This window comes from Macrobrachium nipponense, chromosome 4 (genome assembly GCF_015104395.2).
Source record: "Macrobrachium nipponense isolate FS-2020 chromosome 4, ASM1510439v2, whole genome shotgun sequence".
NCBI lineage: Eukaryota > Metazoa > Arthropoda > Malacostraca > Decapoda > Palaemonidae > Macrobrachium > Macrobrachium nipponense.
In genome coordinates, this window is record NC_061100.1 from 47,493,009 (window position 1) to 47,511,288 (window position 18,280).

At 41.1% G+C, this 18,280-nt stretch overlaps 1 protein-coding gene across 5 annotated transcripts in view; it reads right to left on the minus strand.

Annotated features, from left to right (window-relative positions):
- Positions 1–1,822: 1,822 nt before the first annotated feature.
- Positions 1,823–18,280, minus strand: part of LOC135210913 (uncharacterized) — a 350,754-nt gene continuing 334,296 nt past the window's right edge. For all 5 annotated transcript variants that reach the window (XM_064243867.1, XM_064243865.1, XM_064243868.1 and 2 more), the window contains 2 exons: positions 17,592–17,795; positions 1,823–5,108 (listed from right to left, as the gene is read on the minus strand). In XM_064243867.1, coding sequence (XP_064099937.1) covers positions 4,881–5,108; positions 17,592–17,795 — 432 coding nt within the window. In that variant the 3' untranslated portion in view covers positions 1,823–4,880. The remainder of the gene's footprint in view (positions 5,109–17,591; positions 17,796–18,280) is intronic.

Genomic DNA, 18,280 nt, shown 5'->3' on the forward strand with positions numbered 1-18,280 from the left:
CCCGTGAAACCGATATGACACAAAGGGGAACGCCGAAATGGCGGCTCACAGCTGCCACTGCGTAAGGCGATGCCTCAAAAAATCCTAAATAAACAGGACCACGAAGGTCAAAAGCACTCCCTAAATAGTGTCGAACAAAAACCAGTACTTAACTTTGATGTAGAAGGAGATTGACGATCCATAACGCAAAAACACAAGCAAAAAAGCAGAAAATACGAGAGCGCAAAAAATGCGTACAGCTCACGAAAGGCTATCTAAAGGAATGACGTCACTGACGCTACCTACGAGGTAGCAGGAAGTGAGCCGTAGCACGGCTCCCCTTTTCTAAAGGGTTTTGATGTGGAAAAGGCTAATTGGAGAGGCTGCTGTGGTAGTGAATTTCACTCGCCCCAGATCCATACCGACACCTTTTAATAAGGTGAGCGAGTCAGAATACTCTGACATGTACAATTTAGCAGTTCTCTGGTATTATAGCAATATATTACCTTAGAAATAGCGCTAAAGGAACGTATTTCACGGAGCGACACGGCTTCCTCGCCCAGAAATAGATTTTTCCTACGTCAAAATCCCTTTTTTATATTTTTCTGTATTGTTGGGAGGATTATTTGTCTCTAATTCAGAATTATTGTTCATCATATATGGTTCCATTGTTACTATATTGGAGTTTACCAATTCATTTTTGTTTGTTTCTTTTTCATTTATGCACCCTATTTGGTTTTCTGGCTCTGCTGCTTTACTTGGAACAGGGTGTTCCTTTGTATCATTTATAGTACTTTCACTACTTGTGACAGTACCAGGGAAATTCGGGAGTGACATGTCAATAGTCATCAACTGTGCCGGAGTTTTTCCACCATGGGGCCCAGGGGTACTCAAATCATTTATTTCAGTATTCATAAATTTGAGATGAGATAAAAAAAAAAAAAAAAAAAAAAAATCTTGAAAAGATACCATTGGTCCTTTGCAAAGTTAAATCTTCTGCCAATGGCACAAATGGGTAGACTCCCAAATGTCCGCATCCCTACCCTACCCCAAAAGGGGATGGCATAACATGATTAGTATGGCCCAAGTGTAAGCAGAACCTGCTTGCTAGGACTAAGAGTAGTAAGATAATACAATTATCCCTATCCCAATCACATTATTGCTTTCAAAAATTTTAGCAAAAATGGAAAAGTCCTCAGAAGTTTACTCGAAAATATATAATGCCACATAGGACTCTTGGGTTCAAACCTGGAAAGAGATTCCTGAGGATCGAGAGCCCCCTCACCACGTCAAGGTGGTCCCATGATGACGGGGACTATTTGCAATAAAAGATGAGAACTAACACCTACCATTGTTTCTTTCATCAAGTTTGTTTGTTGCATTTATTTTAAAATCATGATTTAATGAGTTTTGTCTGTGTACATGCAAAGGATGATATAGAAATGGATAATTTTATAGGATTTGATATTATGACAAAATAATCTATAACATTTGTAAACTTTGGTAATGTCATTATGTATGTACAAACACTTGCTAAAATCAATGAATGTATCTAAGTTCTCTTCAGCAGCCTATACTATTTTGAAGAACAATATCCAAAATGGAAACCAACTGGCAACTCAATGTAACGTTGATAACGAGATGGAAAAAAACATAATCAAAGAATGCTTGAAACACTGACCTGAAACAGTAAATAATGAGACACTTTTCTATATCAGCAATTGGTTTGTGTCCTGACAGGTATCATGGCATCAGTAAATCTAAAACGGTTTCTGGTTGATATGAAAATTATTTTAATAAACAGTATTATGCAAATGTACAATCAAGGGATTTAAAAAAAAAATTCAGATCCATATTTATTCTTATCACGGGATGGGGCGCAGCACAACCAGAAAAATACTGTGGGGTAAATAATGCTTTACAACTGATATGTACAATATGGGACATAAATTCTTGGCTACACCCTGGGTAACTGACACTATTATACAACCCTGTGCACTGGAGTTGCATACTGTATAAATGCCTGAATCTCCTGTAAATGCTAAATTATTAACTAAACTAACCTTTGTTACAGATGATAAAATTATCAAAATAAAGAAAAATGCAAAATGACTAGTGAATATCCATGAACATGATTTACAAGCCTAAAATAAAATATTCAATGATGAAATTCAAATAAAATGATCAAACATGAACTGGATTCTCATAAAAAAATAAAAATATTCTAACTTAATAATTATACAGTATCAAAAATTAAGTGTTTGACTACCCATTACATACTACTATTGTTCAACTACAATGAATGTATAGAGAACATATACCAAGCATTTCACTGAAATGCTAACATGCAAATAATGTATTATCCCTCCTCTTTGCTTTTCTAAGAAAGTTGTCCAAAAATATCAAAGCAGTACTGTATTTTGACTTTAAACCGAAACAAATTAAAACCTAAGTAAAACTGAACCAAAAAAATTAATCTTTTCAGTTGCAATAAATTTAGAATTTCACGCAAAAAGACAATGAAAAGCAATATCTAGATGGGCTTTACAAATGCATGACATACTTGATACATAATTGTTAAAGCTTTAGTCATAAAAAGCTACAGAATGACATGTGAGACCAATCATTTTTTGTCACTAACATATATTTATAAGATTCTCTTTAACCTTCAGTGTCCCAACAATAAACTCTTCAATGTGCATCAACAACAACAAGTTTTGAAATATCTATTTTACAAATAATAATTTACTACTAAACCTGCTGATCTTTACTGATAAAAGGCACAGTAATAAATGAATTTTAAAGATTTTTCATAATGTAGCAATGGAAAATAACTTTGACATTATGATTTGCCAAAAAAGACTTGTATTCATAACACTCCAGTTAAGAAGTGAAGACCATGGATTGTGAAATATTGTACAGTACATTAATATGTAAAGAAAAATCAACATCAGTGCACCATCCCAAAAATGTAATACACCATGTCTTTTTCACGTAAATTTGTGGTACGTTTTAATATATCTGCCTGTTAACCTAGGGAACCCTACAATAAGTACACAGTAATGGAGGAACTATACAATATATGCAACTTTAAAAACTAAAGGGAATTGTGACATCAAACATAATTCCTCCAGTAGCTGAGGATTAAAATTGCACATTTACTGAACTAGTTAAATATTGATAATACAGTACCCTAATAAATAGTACACATGCATGAAATAGCATGTGTGAGATACATAAAACACTGAATCTTAAATTGAAAAGCTTCAAGTTTATCAACATGATAAAACAGTGCAACAAAGCACAGCAGTTTCATGGTAGCCTTTCACTTTAAAATTACTCATAAATATTTCTGAACATATAAATCTTGTGAAAAACTTCCTCAGATCTTGGTCACATTTGATAAATGTGGCAACATATAAATGAGGGTGACTGTGATGATTTAAGTCAGAGCTAAAATATGTCTTCATGCAAATCATGAGTCTCCAATCTTTTTAAAACAAAATATCTTACAAAGCTTTACAAAGCTTACTGAAAAAGACATGTAAAATGACACCAACTACGTATTAATACTTCCCACTAAGACAAAAATAAGTGGAAAAACACTTTGATCTTACCTTCCACATTGTACTGTACTACACAGTTTTAAAAAAATCCCCTGTAAATACCACTCTTAGGAGATAAAGAGATGAATATACAATCAGCATTCACACAACATTAGCTGCATACCAGTAGTGATTATTCACTCAGAAACTAAGTGGGACCTTATATACCTATGAAAATTCATTGGCACCATTTCATAACAAACATCTCTTGTACTTTAGCAATGGCCTAATACCACTGTCCACTTTAAAAACTTAATATTCACTATGTACTATAGTGATTTTAACAAACATAGTTCAGAGAAACTTTAACAACAATATTTGTTCCATTTAACTTAAACCTTCAGTGAGAAATAGAAATTTTAAAATGTTTACACTGTACATTTAAACAGTCATACAATTCTTATTCTATTCAATTATCATTAAACAAATATTTCCCTCTTGTGTGCCACACACAAAAACAATTGGTTTAAAAAAATATAAGTTCAAAGAAAGTTGTGAGACAAGTACATCAAGTACAAAGGTGATATTATTCTTGATATAAAAAATTCTTTAAAACAAGGTCTGACAGGGCAAGCTAAAACAAAATGTTGACATTTTTTGGAAGTGTCCTTAAAATGAAAGTCGGAATTAAAATAATAAATAAGTTACACTGAAACATTCATTTCCACTCAAAAATGTCAATTTTAGAAGATATCAAAGATAAAGAATAATAGATTAAGGTTGGTACTACTTGGAAGCACAGGGATAAAAAGCACCTTCTGCATATGATCTAAGACTGAAATCACAGGGTTGTACAATTTTTGTTTTTCTGAACAGTAACTTAATATAGAACATATAATATTTCTTTATAATATTGTTGTATATTTATATTATATATATACTATTTACAATTTTTACAAAAGGGTACAATCAACAAACGGCACCTATTCACAGCACTGTAAGCCACTGATTTACACTTAATCATGGTAACAAAAGTCTAGCACAGTGAGATGGTAATTCAACACGTCTCTTATCACACTATCTTAGTGCTGAAATGAATGGAAGGGCCAGCCTTTGTAAGCAGATAAATGGAAGGGCGAGTCTTTGTAATCAGCTATCATGATAAATTGATACAAAGGGTATCCACACCCAAAGTGTATACTGTATATATTTACACCGCACATTATCATATGTCTTTATCCTTCCCTTTATGTCTTGGTTTAAAAATCCTCAACATTATGTATGATGAAACTGAGCATGCCCTTCAACTAAAATAAAATATATATACACAAACTACTCTCCCATAGTCTCTCCTTTCTACAGGTCACTAAGACGATCCAGCGTTGAAACACAAGCCCACTTTCCAATTAATTTTTCCCTTCTGTCAATTTTTTTAAGTTTATACATTCCTGAAGGACCACCAAGGAATTCAAACTCAAATCTGCCACCATCTGTGACAGCTTGTCTCAAAGACTTGATAGCAGCATATCCCAGTCCACGAGTCTCCAGTTCCAAGGTATTAGATGCAAGTTTGTCACGGATGGTCTGTCAAAATCAAATAAAATGTAAATTTAAGATCAAACCACCTTAGCTACGGCAACTCTTAAAAAGTAAATTTTCTAAAAACAAAAACAGTTTTTTCATAAGAACCAAACAATCACGTTCACTTTTGCAGTTTCTATTGGCTTCAAACACAGTTTTAGTCTTCCAAACAGAAGAAAGTGATCATCATGCATTTCCTATCTGGATCCATTACAGGAACCAGCTACCCTCTTCACATTTTGTGTAGGCTGAAGGTAAAACGGTGGGAAATGAGAGTCAGGGGAAATGAGATCAGTACATATATGACTGCTAGGCTTCTGTATAAGAATTAGTTTTATGCTTTAAAATTTGGCATGTCATGAATAATGGTTCCAAAGAATATATCAATATATCCCATACATTTGTACATGATATTAAAACAAATTTGTAAATGTTGACACACATCTCTACTTATCCATTTTCCAAACTACTGAAATCTTGGTGATATGTTTAAAAGGCAATGAAGTTGAGAGAACTTTCATCTCAGGAACTCTCACTATTACCTGTTACCTGTAATGCCTATTCTGACACATCACCTGTCTCTCAAATGGGAACATGTTCCTGGAGTCTTGCTTCTTCCCCTGAGTGACAAAAAGAAGCAGCCAGGAGTTGCCCTCTAAGGGCATGGAAGAAGATCCTCCTTGTTGTGGATAGCTGATGACAAGGAAGAAACAGTAAAAGGTGCAGTAGCACAACCTTGACTGTTGGAGGTCTAGTTATTCATCACAAATTTCAAAGTAAACAAAAGGCCTAAAGATGAACAACAAGCATGGGCAACTCTGCCTAACAGAAGCTACTCACTGACTTTCTGTCAACTGGCAAATGATAAAAGGAACACAGTTACTGAAAGGTGAGGTCATAAGGAGAAGATTCCTGCAGAGGTACATAGAGTGCTATGGCAAAACTTTCAAAAACTGAGGAAAAATCCTATTTCTGGGCTCAGCTCGTGTCGGCCTATGAAATATCCTTAAGATCATTATTTCTAGGTAAAATTAATCTAAAATTACCAAAGAAAAAATAAAATCAAGAAAATGTCAGTAAAACTGACTCGCTCACTCTATAAAAGAAGTGTCGGTATGGGAATAGAGGCGAGTGGGATCACTACCACGAGTCATTTACCATTTAGACCTTCCAACATAAAATCCCCACCAGAGAGAGCTGATACTAAAGGGTGATGCGGCCACTACTACTACTACTACCGATGCCACGGACAGCAGCGCCCCTAGCGGTCATCCTTAATCTTTAGCTTTACAGCGCTAGGTGCATTTTTCCCTTGTGTTGTTTTTTCACGGATTATTACCAACCATTACGATGGAACGAGCTGCAATTGCTTCGGCTAAGTTAAGTGCCTCATAAGTAGTATTTCCTGGTTTTTCAGTCTTCCAGGGACCAGTATTTTCCTTTTTATAGGTCATATACGGTCTCCCGGTTGACTCATGGCGGCCGTGTGCCGCCTCGTGTTTTAAGATTTCCCAGTCTCCCATACTGGGACATCTTATGCTTATGGGCTTTTTATATTTACGTTCATCGTATTATTACATCGTTTTTATAGCTAGGACACAGCCCTTTTTACCATTTCTCTTAGTTTGGTATTTAGGGCTATACTGTGTTTTCTGGCCCAGCATCCCAGCTCTTGCTCTTCATCGGCTACCGCTGGCTCCGAGTAGTCGACTGTTCTTCGGATCAGTTCGCCTCCTCCTGGGCTTCTTTTTCTTTTACTAAAAGTGTCTTTTCCTCCTTTACGATGTATTATCAGTGTTATTTAGGGTGTTAGGCTAGCCTAGGTGCTTTGTGCCATGTGTTGGTACAGTCTGGTTCACGTGGCCCCTCTGTGGTTGTGTTGCTATCGCGGCTTAGGCCACCTGCGATCACGTGTCCCTTTGCACCTTACCCTTCCCCTTCCCTCCCTACCAAGTGATAGGGAGGGGTCTGGTGGATCTCCTTGGTTGTCACGACAACCACCGTCGCCTACCTCCCTCTCCCTCCGAGGAGGCCTCTAGCGACGGGGGGGTGTGTGTGTGTGTGTGTGTTTTAGGCCACCCCCCCCTCTCTTCTGCCGTGTGTACGCCGGACCCCCCCCACCCCCCCCCCCCCCCCCATTTCCCCAGTCCCACCCTTCCCTTACCTTAACGGACGGAGCCTCCGCTGAAGCCGGGGGCTCCTTCGGTTATAGGTCCGCTTGGCTCCGCCAGTGGGCGGGGTGGGAAATTACTAGTGGTCTGTTGCTTGCCTACTATATCCTGTTTTTCGCTACCGGAGGAGAGCTCGCTCCTTACCCGGGCACTCCTCTAGTAGACGGAAAGTTTTATACCTCATTATATACGGATATACCCTTACTATTACGATGACTTTTAGTTTTAATTTATTTTATGTACTATCTCCGTCGTTCTCTGTCGTGGTTTCATGGCTCCTCACCACTCCTGGTTGGAATCTTTTTCCTGTCTCCGGTGTAGCCTCAGACCACCTCCAACCGCCTAGTTAACCACACATATTACGGCGGGGCTCTGGTTTAATCTAACTTACATGCTCCGGCATGCAGCGGAGTATTTGTTAGGCTGTAAGTGTGCACCTGATACTCATGTATCTCTCCACTTACAGGCTACCAACTGCCAGGTCCCAGGTTGCAACGCGACGTTGTACGACCCCTGCGCCCATGAAGAGTGTAGGACCCACGCCCCGTGTGCCACCAACCACAACGGACTGATCGTTTGGCACCCGGAGGCTTGCACCATCTGCTATGACCTCGTGAGTCAGCTTTTGGGTGAGGTAAGTTTACTCCTGGACATTTTTTCGTCTTATTATCCACCAACCCTTAGTTTTAAGCTTCTTTAAACCGTATCTCCGCCGCTAGAAGCTTCATATCGCCTTCTCTTCCAGGCTGCCGCCGTGAAGGAAGTCGCCCTGGCAACCCTGAAGGCTTGGGTGGGCGGCTTCGGGAAGAACGCCGCCAAGGGCCAGCCTTATATGCTCGATAAGAAGCTGGCCGTCCAGATCTTCCCCGGAGGCAAGGCGACGGGGTATGTGGACCCCATCTCGGCGGCCCCACTCATAGCCTCTATTCAGCAGGAGGTGCAGCAGGCGTTCGGGTCCGTCTCTATGCAGGAGCCGGTCCCAGATGTGGCCAACCTGGACCTGAATATCGAGCCTATGGCGGTAGGGGCAGAGGATTTGTTGGTTGAGGTAGGTGTGTCGGGCGCCCAAGGTCTTTCCTTGGGTGCTCCTGGATCTTCTTCTCCTGTTCCTTCTTCCTCTTCCTTCCAAGGCTTCACGGGATCTGAGATCCCTGCTCGCTCTCCCGCTCTCTCTGTACCCCTGAAGGTGAAGGGACAGAGAGAACAGAAGACCCTACATAAGACGACTTCTAAGAAGTCGTCGTCTTCTTCAGCTAGGAAGTCTACGACTTCCTACGCAGACGCGGTGAAAGCAAAGCCTAGCTCTTCCTATTCTAAGAGCTCTAGAAGCAAGGCTTCTAAGGAGAAGGCTCGCGCTCCGGCCGAGCCAACGCCTTCTCCGGCATCTACCGGATCTACTCCGGTAACTCCTGTTGGGGTGGCGGGACCGAGCTCTTTTGATCCCACCACTTTCTCAGCAGTAGTGATGCAGCAAGTGGGAGAGATAGTTGGCTCTCTTGGCTCCAAGTTTGAGCAGATGTTTGCACAGCTGTCAAACACGATTAACCAGTCCGGTCAGTCTATCCAAGACCTCTCTAACCGAGTTAGAGAGCACGACGACCGCTTTGCTGGCCTCAACCAGGCCCCTCAGCCAAGCTCCCCTGTAGCAGGTACTGGTCTCTTACAGTTACCTCCTTATGAATCCCTTACCAGCCTTCTCTATGGATAACCCATGGAGAGTGGCCGCTTATGCCCCCTTCAAGGACGGCATGATTTCTATCCCGGAGTGTGGAACTCGAAGGATTGAGGACTTCGAGTTCTACCCTCCCGGACTGACTCAGCCTTTCATGGGATATGCTAGGCTGACCGTCACTGCTCTCAAATAGAGAGGATTAAGATCTCCCGAGCGGACTGTGCTATATAGTAGGGATCATGCACAGCGGGAATGGGTTCACTGCCTGGAGGATTGGGACTGTACCAACACCAAACTCCAGGCATTCAAGAGTCCCTTTACTATCTTCGCTACGGAGGAGGAGGCTTCTCTTCCGTTCGCTACTAAGGTAGTAGAAGCGACTCTTCAGGCAGTCCTTAAAGACGAGTCCATGCCACAGTTGAGGGAGGCGGAATCTACATCTCCGCTCTTCCCGGCCTTCGGAGAATTGTGGGAGAACTTACCTGCCACTTTCTCAGTAGGTAAGCTGAAGCCAGACTGTGCGATGGATCAGTTTGGCGAGAAGCTTCCAAGACTGCCTGATACCCTTATTCAGGCAGAGTTTGATGCCCGTACAAGATTTGGGAGGTCTCTTAACTCCCTTATCATTACGGAGATGGCAGGTGCCCTGTCCTACGCTACAGAACGTTGTTCAAGATACTGGCTAAATCCCAGCTCCAGACGGTTCAAGCCGATGCTTTTGACTTCTTCTTAGCCAGAAGGAACTGCCGAAAGCATGTCTTGCAGGAGGCAACTATCAGGCATGAGCCTAATAGACTCTTAGCTTCCAGCATGTGGGGTGCGGACCTCTTCCCAGAGGCCTCTGTGAATGAGGTGCACCATGAGGCTGCTAGGCTTAACCAGAGCCTTAGAGCCAGATGGGGCATCTCTTCCAAGAGGAAACAAGAGACCGCCCCTGCTGCTGGTAAAAAACTAAAGAAGACAGGTAGAAGGTTCCAACCTTACCAGAAACAACAGCAGCAACAGCATTTCGTTCAGGCCGTCCCAGTTACACAACAGGGACAGCCGTCAACCTCGAAGCAGACACAGCCTATTCTCCTGTTGTCTCCTCAAAGTCAACCTTCCACCTCTTATGCAGTCTCGCCGGCCTTCAATTCAATGTATGAAAGCCAGGCCTACCCAACCTTCAACAGGTTCTCTAGGGGTAGCAGGGCGAGAGGCCACTTTCGCCAGCGTGGCACAGGAAGAGCTGCAAGAGGCAAGCACTTCAGAGGAGGGCGCGGAGGTCAACCCGCTCAACAACAGTGAGGCTCCCCAGGTAGGAGGGAGGCTGTTCCTCTTCCGTCACAGGTGGGGGTTCAGCAAATGGGCACAGAGCATCGTGTCCAAAGGATTGGGTTGGAGTTGGATCAAAGATCCTCCTCCAATCAAATCATTCTATCAAGTACCATCAAAGGAGTTGACAGATCATGCGGAGGAACTCCTTCAGAAAGGAGCTATTGCGAGAGTCAAGCATCTAAAATTTCAAGGTCGCTTATTCAGCGTGCCAAAGAAAGGCTCAACAAAAAGAAGGGTAATCTTAGACTTGTCAAAGCTAAACTCTTTTCATTCGTTGCGACAAGTTCAAAATGCTCACCATCTCGCAGGTACGGACCTTACTTCCCCGTGAGGCCGTCACAACCTCTATCGATCTTACAGACGCACACTATCATATCCCTATAGCCAGACACTTCCGTCCATTCCTAGGCTTCAAACTAGGAAATCAGAAGTTCTCATTCAAAGTGATGCCCTTCAGTCTGAATGTAGCCCCCCCAGGGTATTCACGAAAATAGCAGAAGTGGTAGTTCAACAGTTGAGAACTCAAGGGATAATGGTAGCAGCATACCTCGACGATTGGTTGATCTGGGCACCAACGGTCGAGGAATGTCTCAAAGACACGAAGAAGGTAGTACAATTTCTGGAACATCTGGGGTTCCAGATAAACAAATCGAAATCCAGACTCACTCCGGAGTCTCATTTTCAGTGGCTAGGAATCCAATGGGATTTGTCTTCCCACAATCTGTCAATTCCAGTGGTCAAAAGAAAAGAAATAGCCAAGTCTGTGAGGCAATTTCTCAAATGCAAACAAACATCAAGGAGAAACCAGGAAAGAATCCTAGGTTCTCTTCAGTTTGCCTCAGTGACAGACATCCTCCTGAAAGCAAGGCTGAAAGATATAAATCGAGTTTGGCGATCGAGAGCAAACGTCAAATCTCGGGACAAGTTGTCAGTAATTCCACAGATCCTTCGCAACCAGCTCCGGCCATGGACAAAAGTGAAGAATCTTGCCAAATTGGTACCCCTTCAATATCCCCTTCCAGTGTTAACCATTCACACGGATGCCTCCCTGTCCGGTTGGGGGGGATATTCTCAATTCAAACAAGTTCAGGGGACTTGGTCAGTTCAGTTCCGCCAGCTCCACATAAACGTCCTGGAAGCAATGGCGGTATTTCTTACCCTGAAGAGACTCCTTCCCCTGAAGAAGTCTCATCTAAGACTAGTTTTGGACAGTGCAGTGGTAGTACATTGCATCAACAGAGGAGGGTCCAAATCCAAACAAGTGAATCATGTCATGATAGCCATCTTTGCGCTAGCAGACAAGCACAGATGGCATCTGTCCGCCACTCACCTGGCAGGGGAAAGAAATGTGATAGCAGACGCTCTGTCCCGGTCAGTCCCTCTGGAATCAGAATGGTCCCTAGACGACAGGTCATTCCAGTGGATATGCCAGAGAGTTCCAGGCCTCCAAGTAGATCTCTTCACCTCACAAGCGAACCACAAGCTCCCTTGCTATGTGGCCCCCAACCTGGACCCTCTGGCCTATGCCACGGATCTATATATTTCCTCCAGTGAATCTTCTTTTGAAAGTCTTGAGCAAGCTGAGGACTTTCAAGGGACTAGTAGCTCTGATTGCTCCAGACTGGCCAAAAAGCAACTGGTATCCTCTGCTTCTGGAATTGGGTCTCCGACCTCAACGGATTCCCAATCCCAAGTTGTCGCAATCAGTACAAATGAGGACTGTGTTCGCTTCCTCAGGAATTCTCCAGACCCTAACTTTATGGACTTCATGAAGTTTGCGGCTAAAAAAGATGCTAACATTGATCCACAAAACATCCTCTTTCTAGAATCAGACAAAAGAGAGTCAACTATTAGACAATATGACTCAGCTGTTAAAAAATTAGCATCCTTCCTGAATGAATCAAACACTACAACCATGACAGTTAACTTAGCTATATCCTTTTTCAGGTCCTTGTTTGAAAAAGGTTTAGCAGCTAGCACTATTACTACTAATAAATCGGCTTTGAAGAAAATCTTTCAGTTGGGTTTCCAAATAGACCTAACAGAACATATAATGTACTTCAGTGTTTCTACCCTTATTTTTATGCTAGGGTAGAACACAATGAGTTTGTATATTTTGTAAATATTTTAATTAAGTGAATCATTCTATATTGTCTTTGCCATTACACTATTATGTATCACCTTGTCTAATATAAGTTTATTTTAAGTACTTTATGTTGATTGCTTTCTTTACCATGCCATTGTTTAGTATAAGTTAGCTTTAAGTACTTTTGTTTGTATACTGTAATGTCCCTGATTCGCTTATATTATATTACCTTTTTTACTATTGGGTTTCATTTGTCCTTATTCCCATCTTGTCTGTTTCTCTGGTACTATTTCATAGGCCGACACGAGCTGAGCCCAGTAAAGGGATTTTGACGTAGGAAAAATCTATTTCTGGGTGATTGGCTCGTGTCGCCCTATGAAATATCCTTAAGATCATCATTTCTAGGCAAAATTAATCTAAAATTACCAGAGAAAAAATAAAATCAAGAAAATGTCAGTAAAACTGACTCGCTCACTCTATAAAAGAAGTGTCGGTATGGGAATAGAGGCGAGTGGGATCACTACCACGAGTCATTTACCATTTAGACCTTCCAACATAAAATCCCCACCAGAGAGAGCTGATACTAAAGGGTGATGCGGCCGCTACTACTACTACTACCGACGCCACGGACAGCAGCGCCCCTAACGGTCATCCTTAATCTATGAGCATCTTGTCCTGTAGGGTGGGTAAAAGGAAACAGGGTGGGTTTCATAGGGCGACACGAGCCAATCACCCAGAAATAGATTTTTCCTACGTCAAAATCCCTTTTAGGACCTGTGGGAGAGTGACTGTATCAGTGGTGTCATTTCAGATTTTTCTTATGATGTGGGTGGGATGGTGAGCGAAGCAAGCCCTATCAGCTGGGGTAGGCCCCCAAGAAACTTTTGTCCAATTTCAGGTTTCTAGGTCTGGTTACGCTTACATTAAACTAGAGAGCAGATCCACCAATGGCATGACACATAAAGCCAAAGTGCCCTGCTGAGTACTGGGTGTAGAGACATTCTGACAGCAGATATTGCTTTAGTTCACAGAACTGTCCTACATCTTGTTGTGCCTTCCTGTTACAAAGACTGAGATATCCACTGCCAGATGATATAGAGACTTAGACATTGTCTGCAAGGTGTGCAGCTTGACCAGGTAACTGTGTAAGTACTAAGTTCTCCAATTTCTGTCATGACCCTTATAAATCAGTTGGTAGTGCTCCTCCCTTCACTTGGGAGTCCTAGGTTGGATCTTGATTTGGGGTAATAATAATAATAATATATTTTGGTAGAAGACCCTCTTGTAGGTAAATGCTGTTAAAAAGAATGGCAGAATTAAGCGAGTTGATTTTCTATATTGTTTTTTCAATTTTCCTTACAATTCGCTTCTCAGGCTCAGCAATGTTTCTGAGTAACTGGCCAATATTCATACTATTGGGAATTTTCAAAAATTATAAATGCTGAAGGTAATCTTTTACTAGAACAGGATATCAGGTCCAGGTCAAGCAGGGGTCGTCGTCAGTGCTGGTATTATTCCATAGGCGTAGTTCAGTTCCAGGCTGGGGTCATCTGTGGTTTAAGGGCTGGTATTGGTGCTGGTATAGCTGGTATCACGTGATGTTTCGACCTTTTCGCAGGTCATCTTCGGACGAGTCGGATGAAGAGACTATAGCAAGAAAGTCTACGGGGCGGTATTTATAGTAGCTCAGACCTAGAGTTGGATTCTCATTGGTCGGGCCGGTCTTGGGCGAAGTCGTGGATCTCGCCTCGCAGGTCTCGGGGATTCTCTCGTGCGAGCGCCACTGTAGTGTGCCTGGGGATGAACATCAGGAATTCTGTCTGTAGCAGGAATCCTATCATCCTGTGGGGGCTCCTGAATATCTGGCATTGTCGGGGGGTCGTTCGCTGCTCTCTGGGCGGTGGTGGGAAGGAGAATCGTTTCTCAAGTGATGTTTAAATTTGGTTTCTCCTTACCTATATGGAGGGCTTCTAGGAGGCGCAGACGTCGGGATTTGTTGTCTGGTCTATTATTTCGATATTAGGGATAATATCATTTTTCTTTATCCATTTGTTATGAGCAGTCCTTGGGCGTGGCAGGAAAAAATGCATGGAGGTCGTACCGACGTATTTGCCGAGGCATCCTTGGACGGGGTATGTGTAACGGTAGACCACACTCGTCTTTTTCAAGGGATCCTGCAGGGGTGCCGAAGGGTTGTTTCTCATTACCAGGCTGCTTGTCTTCTTTGTTTTATAATATATAATTAGCTTAATATTTCTGTCTGGGTCGGTGGGGCTGACGTTTTCCTCGATGATCTTTTTGAGGGCTTGTTCGTCCTCCTTGTACCTCCGGTGGAAGTGCTCCTTGTAGAAAAGATTGATGGGCTCTGCAACGTTGGGGCGGGGTTCCTGGTGGTACCAGGCTTCCATATTTTTCCTTATTGATTCATCAACAGCATGACTGGTGCGACTGTTGTCGACTACACGCTAAGCCCTTGGGACAAAGTGACGGTTCCCGTACCCGAAGGAACAGGAGAGCCAGCGGAAGACCCAACAGCCTCCTCAGTTTGAGGACGCAGACCATTAGAATTCCTGTGACGAGACTTCTTGGGGGGGAGACTACCTCCTCCTTCTTTGGTAGAAAGCCTTAGAAATCGAAGGGGTGGAGACTGATGAAAATATAATGATTCTGAAGTGGAAGATGATGACACTTGATGAAATCTCTTCCTCTTCAATTTCTCCAAATTCTGCGAGTCTTCTTCTACAGGATGAGGTACATTTACCAGCAGGAATAGTTAATAATTACAGGGCAGCGGTAAAGGCTTTGTCCAGTGACGTAACTCCAGGATAGCAGTGGTAAATGAATATGATTTCCAGCAAGGGATCAGTACACACTCTCGAGGACCAATATCACAGCATGCTATGAGTCACAGGTACAATTCCATGGTTAGGATAACCAACACGAAGAGATATCCAACCATCTACTGCTGTAATCATTGTTAGCCTGTAAAAGAAAGGAAATATGATTTAAAGTAATAAGGATACTCCTCTCACATCCAAGGGCACCACCCTCCGAAATGAGAGGAGATCCCCCAAACAGGGGAAGGAGAAGAGGAATTAACAGAAGAAACAAAGGATAAGCCTCTGAAGTTCCCCTCGGTAATTTCCAAAGCGTAAGTGTAAATTTTGGATGAATACATGTCTCCTAACGTTAAAGGGCAAAAATACGTACTAATAAAAGATATTGGCATACCTTTGCCGTCGACCCTTAACACTAAGGTATGCCGTCGACCCTTAACACTATGTAGAAAGGCGGCTATCAAGGCTATCACAAAAAGTGGGTTTGCATATTAATGATTAAATTCAATTAATTATTACTATCAAACACAGTATATACAGTGGACCCCCCGTATTCGTGATCTCCGGATTCGTGGACTCACGAATTCGTGGATTTCTCTCTGGAACATTCCCCCACGTTATTTGCGGAAAATCCGCCTATTGGCGGTACGTATTTTTCTATGGGAAATATCCACAAATTCCTGTTTTTTCATCAATTTCATCATAAAATGCACTTTTTGAGATAAAACTATTAAAAAAAACAGGTATACAAATTTGATAGTGGGTTTTTCTTAAGTTTAAACTAACAAAATAAGAGCTTTAAAGCATTTTTAAAGGGTTTCCAACTATTCGTGGGTTCTAACTATTCACAGGGGGGGGTCTGGTATGCATCCCCCCTGAATACGGGGGGACCACTGTACATATTTATTCAAAAAATAAATAATTAAAGATCCCATCGGGAAAATGATTAATGGCTAGTCAGCAAGAGCTCACAAAAATATGTATTCATCAGAAGTGGGCCGAAAGAAAAGTGGAGTATTTACATCCGGGCAGGTGGGCCTACCCGCCTACCAGATGGTAGTTATTGCCTAACCACCTTGTTCAAGAATTTAACGGCCATAATTCCAGCTACGCTGAAAGTAATTCCTTACGGAAAGGACTGAGGGTTTGTATATCGTGTAGGAACAAATATATTTTTAACACTACTGTGGCTTTTAATTGTCAATATTATAGCCTTGTTATGGAGGTTCCTTAGTTTTAAACAATAATAAAATAACATAATAAATAATATAATAATTAATAATAATAATAATAATAATAATAATAATAATAATAATAATAATAGTAATACTAATAATAATAATAATGTCAAACACTGAAAATAAGCAAGGTATAAAAAACTTACCTAGTACAAAGCACACAACAAACAAGAGATAACACCATGGAACCTAGGCCTTTGCACTAACAAAGGAACGGACTCATTTGTTGGTTACTAAACAGAAATATACACAAACATGTGAAAAGAGAAAGTAATAAATAATGTACTAGAAATACATGATTTATGCTATCAATTGATGCTGATACTGGCAAAATTCAAACAGGAAACAGTATGAGAAAATTAGTAGGCATAAAACCTCATGTGGTCAAGGTTGCACATACACTGCATATTTCATTTAAAACAACTGGAAGAGAGCTGAAAGAATTATTATAAATGAAAAAAGATATACTACAAATATAAGGAAGTAAAAGACTGTAAACTTTGAGGCTATGTATTGAGAAATAAGATGGGTAGAGCAGTGTTTGGCACTACAGACAGAGTGAAGAGGGTAATTGGTTCCTAAGAATGAGTTCAGACAGTGCACATGTGACTGATTACTCTTCCACTCGATGGAATAAACTGTCTGCTGGGAAAATTCAAAATCACATATATAATGTAAGTGGAACAACATGTATAACAAGGCTGCCATGAAGCAATAGATATTTACAGTAATGATGGTACAATATTACTATACCTCATCACATACTTATCTGCATGGTATTTGCTCTCTCCCCATGCTTATCTGAAAGAATTTACAAGTCCAAATTCTTTATAATTTTCTTTACTTTGAGCCATCTCATAAACAATAACATTTTGAGCTATAATCTATCATTATTAAATCAATCTACATAAGTTATCAAGACACTGAAGGATTTAATAATAAGTAATAAGGACAATAAAAAAATTAAGTTAAAAATGAATCACAATGAGCTGATTAACCCATAAATAATGAAATAATAAATTGTTTATTACCTTGTTTAAAATGTCTAAAATATCACGATCAGTAATGAACAGGTAAAAGTTGCTGTTTCACTTTACAGCTCTTTGCTTGTAATCTTAAGGAATGAACTAATGAAAGCAATGAGTAAAATCTTAGTTGAACAAACCTTGCCAAAGATAGCTGCTTGAGTGGCTGTCAACTTGAGACCTGACAGGGAAAGCAGGGAAAGGTGATGGAGATTCGTGGTAAGAGCTTGAAGCAGCGTGTGTTCCATGCCAGGCTTGCCACTTGTTTCTCGTACTTCAACACCAGACAGTAGGACCTCCCTTAACTGGCTACCTCTTAACTGCTTGCCAGCAGCCCGCATTAACTGCAAAATAAGCTAACCGGTTACTTTTAAGCATAAGACTGTATAAAACCTTTTGTAGCATAAACAAATTCCATCATACAAACCCATTTATCCTCTACTATACGATCACCAGTCATCTGCTTGTCAAACAGATGGTGGTGGTCTCTCATTGAAGAAGCGGCCTCACCAAAGAAACAGTGTTATATATTATACGCACACAGACTCTGGACCCTCAGGTATGTATTACTTAATAACCTTATTTTTCCTGAAAGTCTACGCACAAACTCCAGCATAACACAGTAACATCTGCAGGGTTGAGAGGAGGCACTCATGATCAATTGGTTTAAAAGAAAAAATTAACCATATCTAATAATTTCTATTTTTCATGGCTAACAAACATACGGTCTTAATGCAAGGATAAAATCTTCAGTGCCAGCTGTAAACCACTAAAAAAACATGACATCTTTATATCAAAACTAATTTTACATATACTTACCAAAGTAATT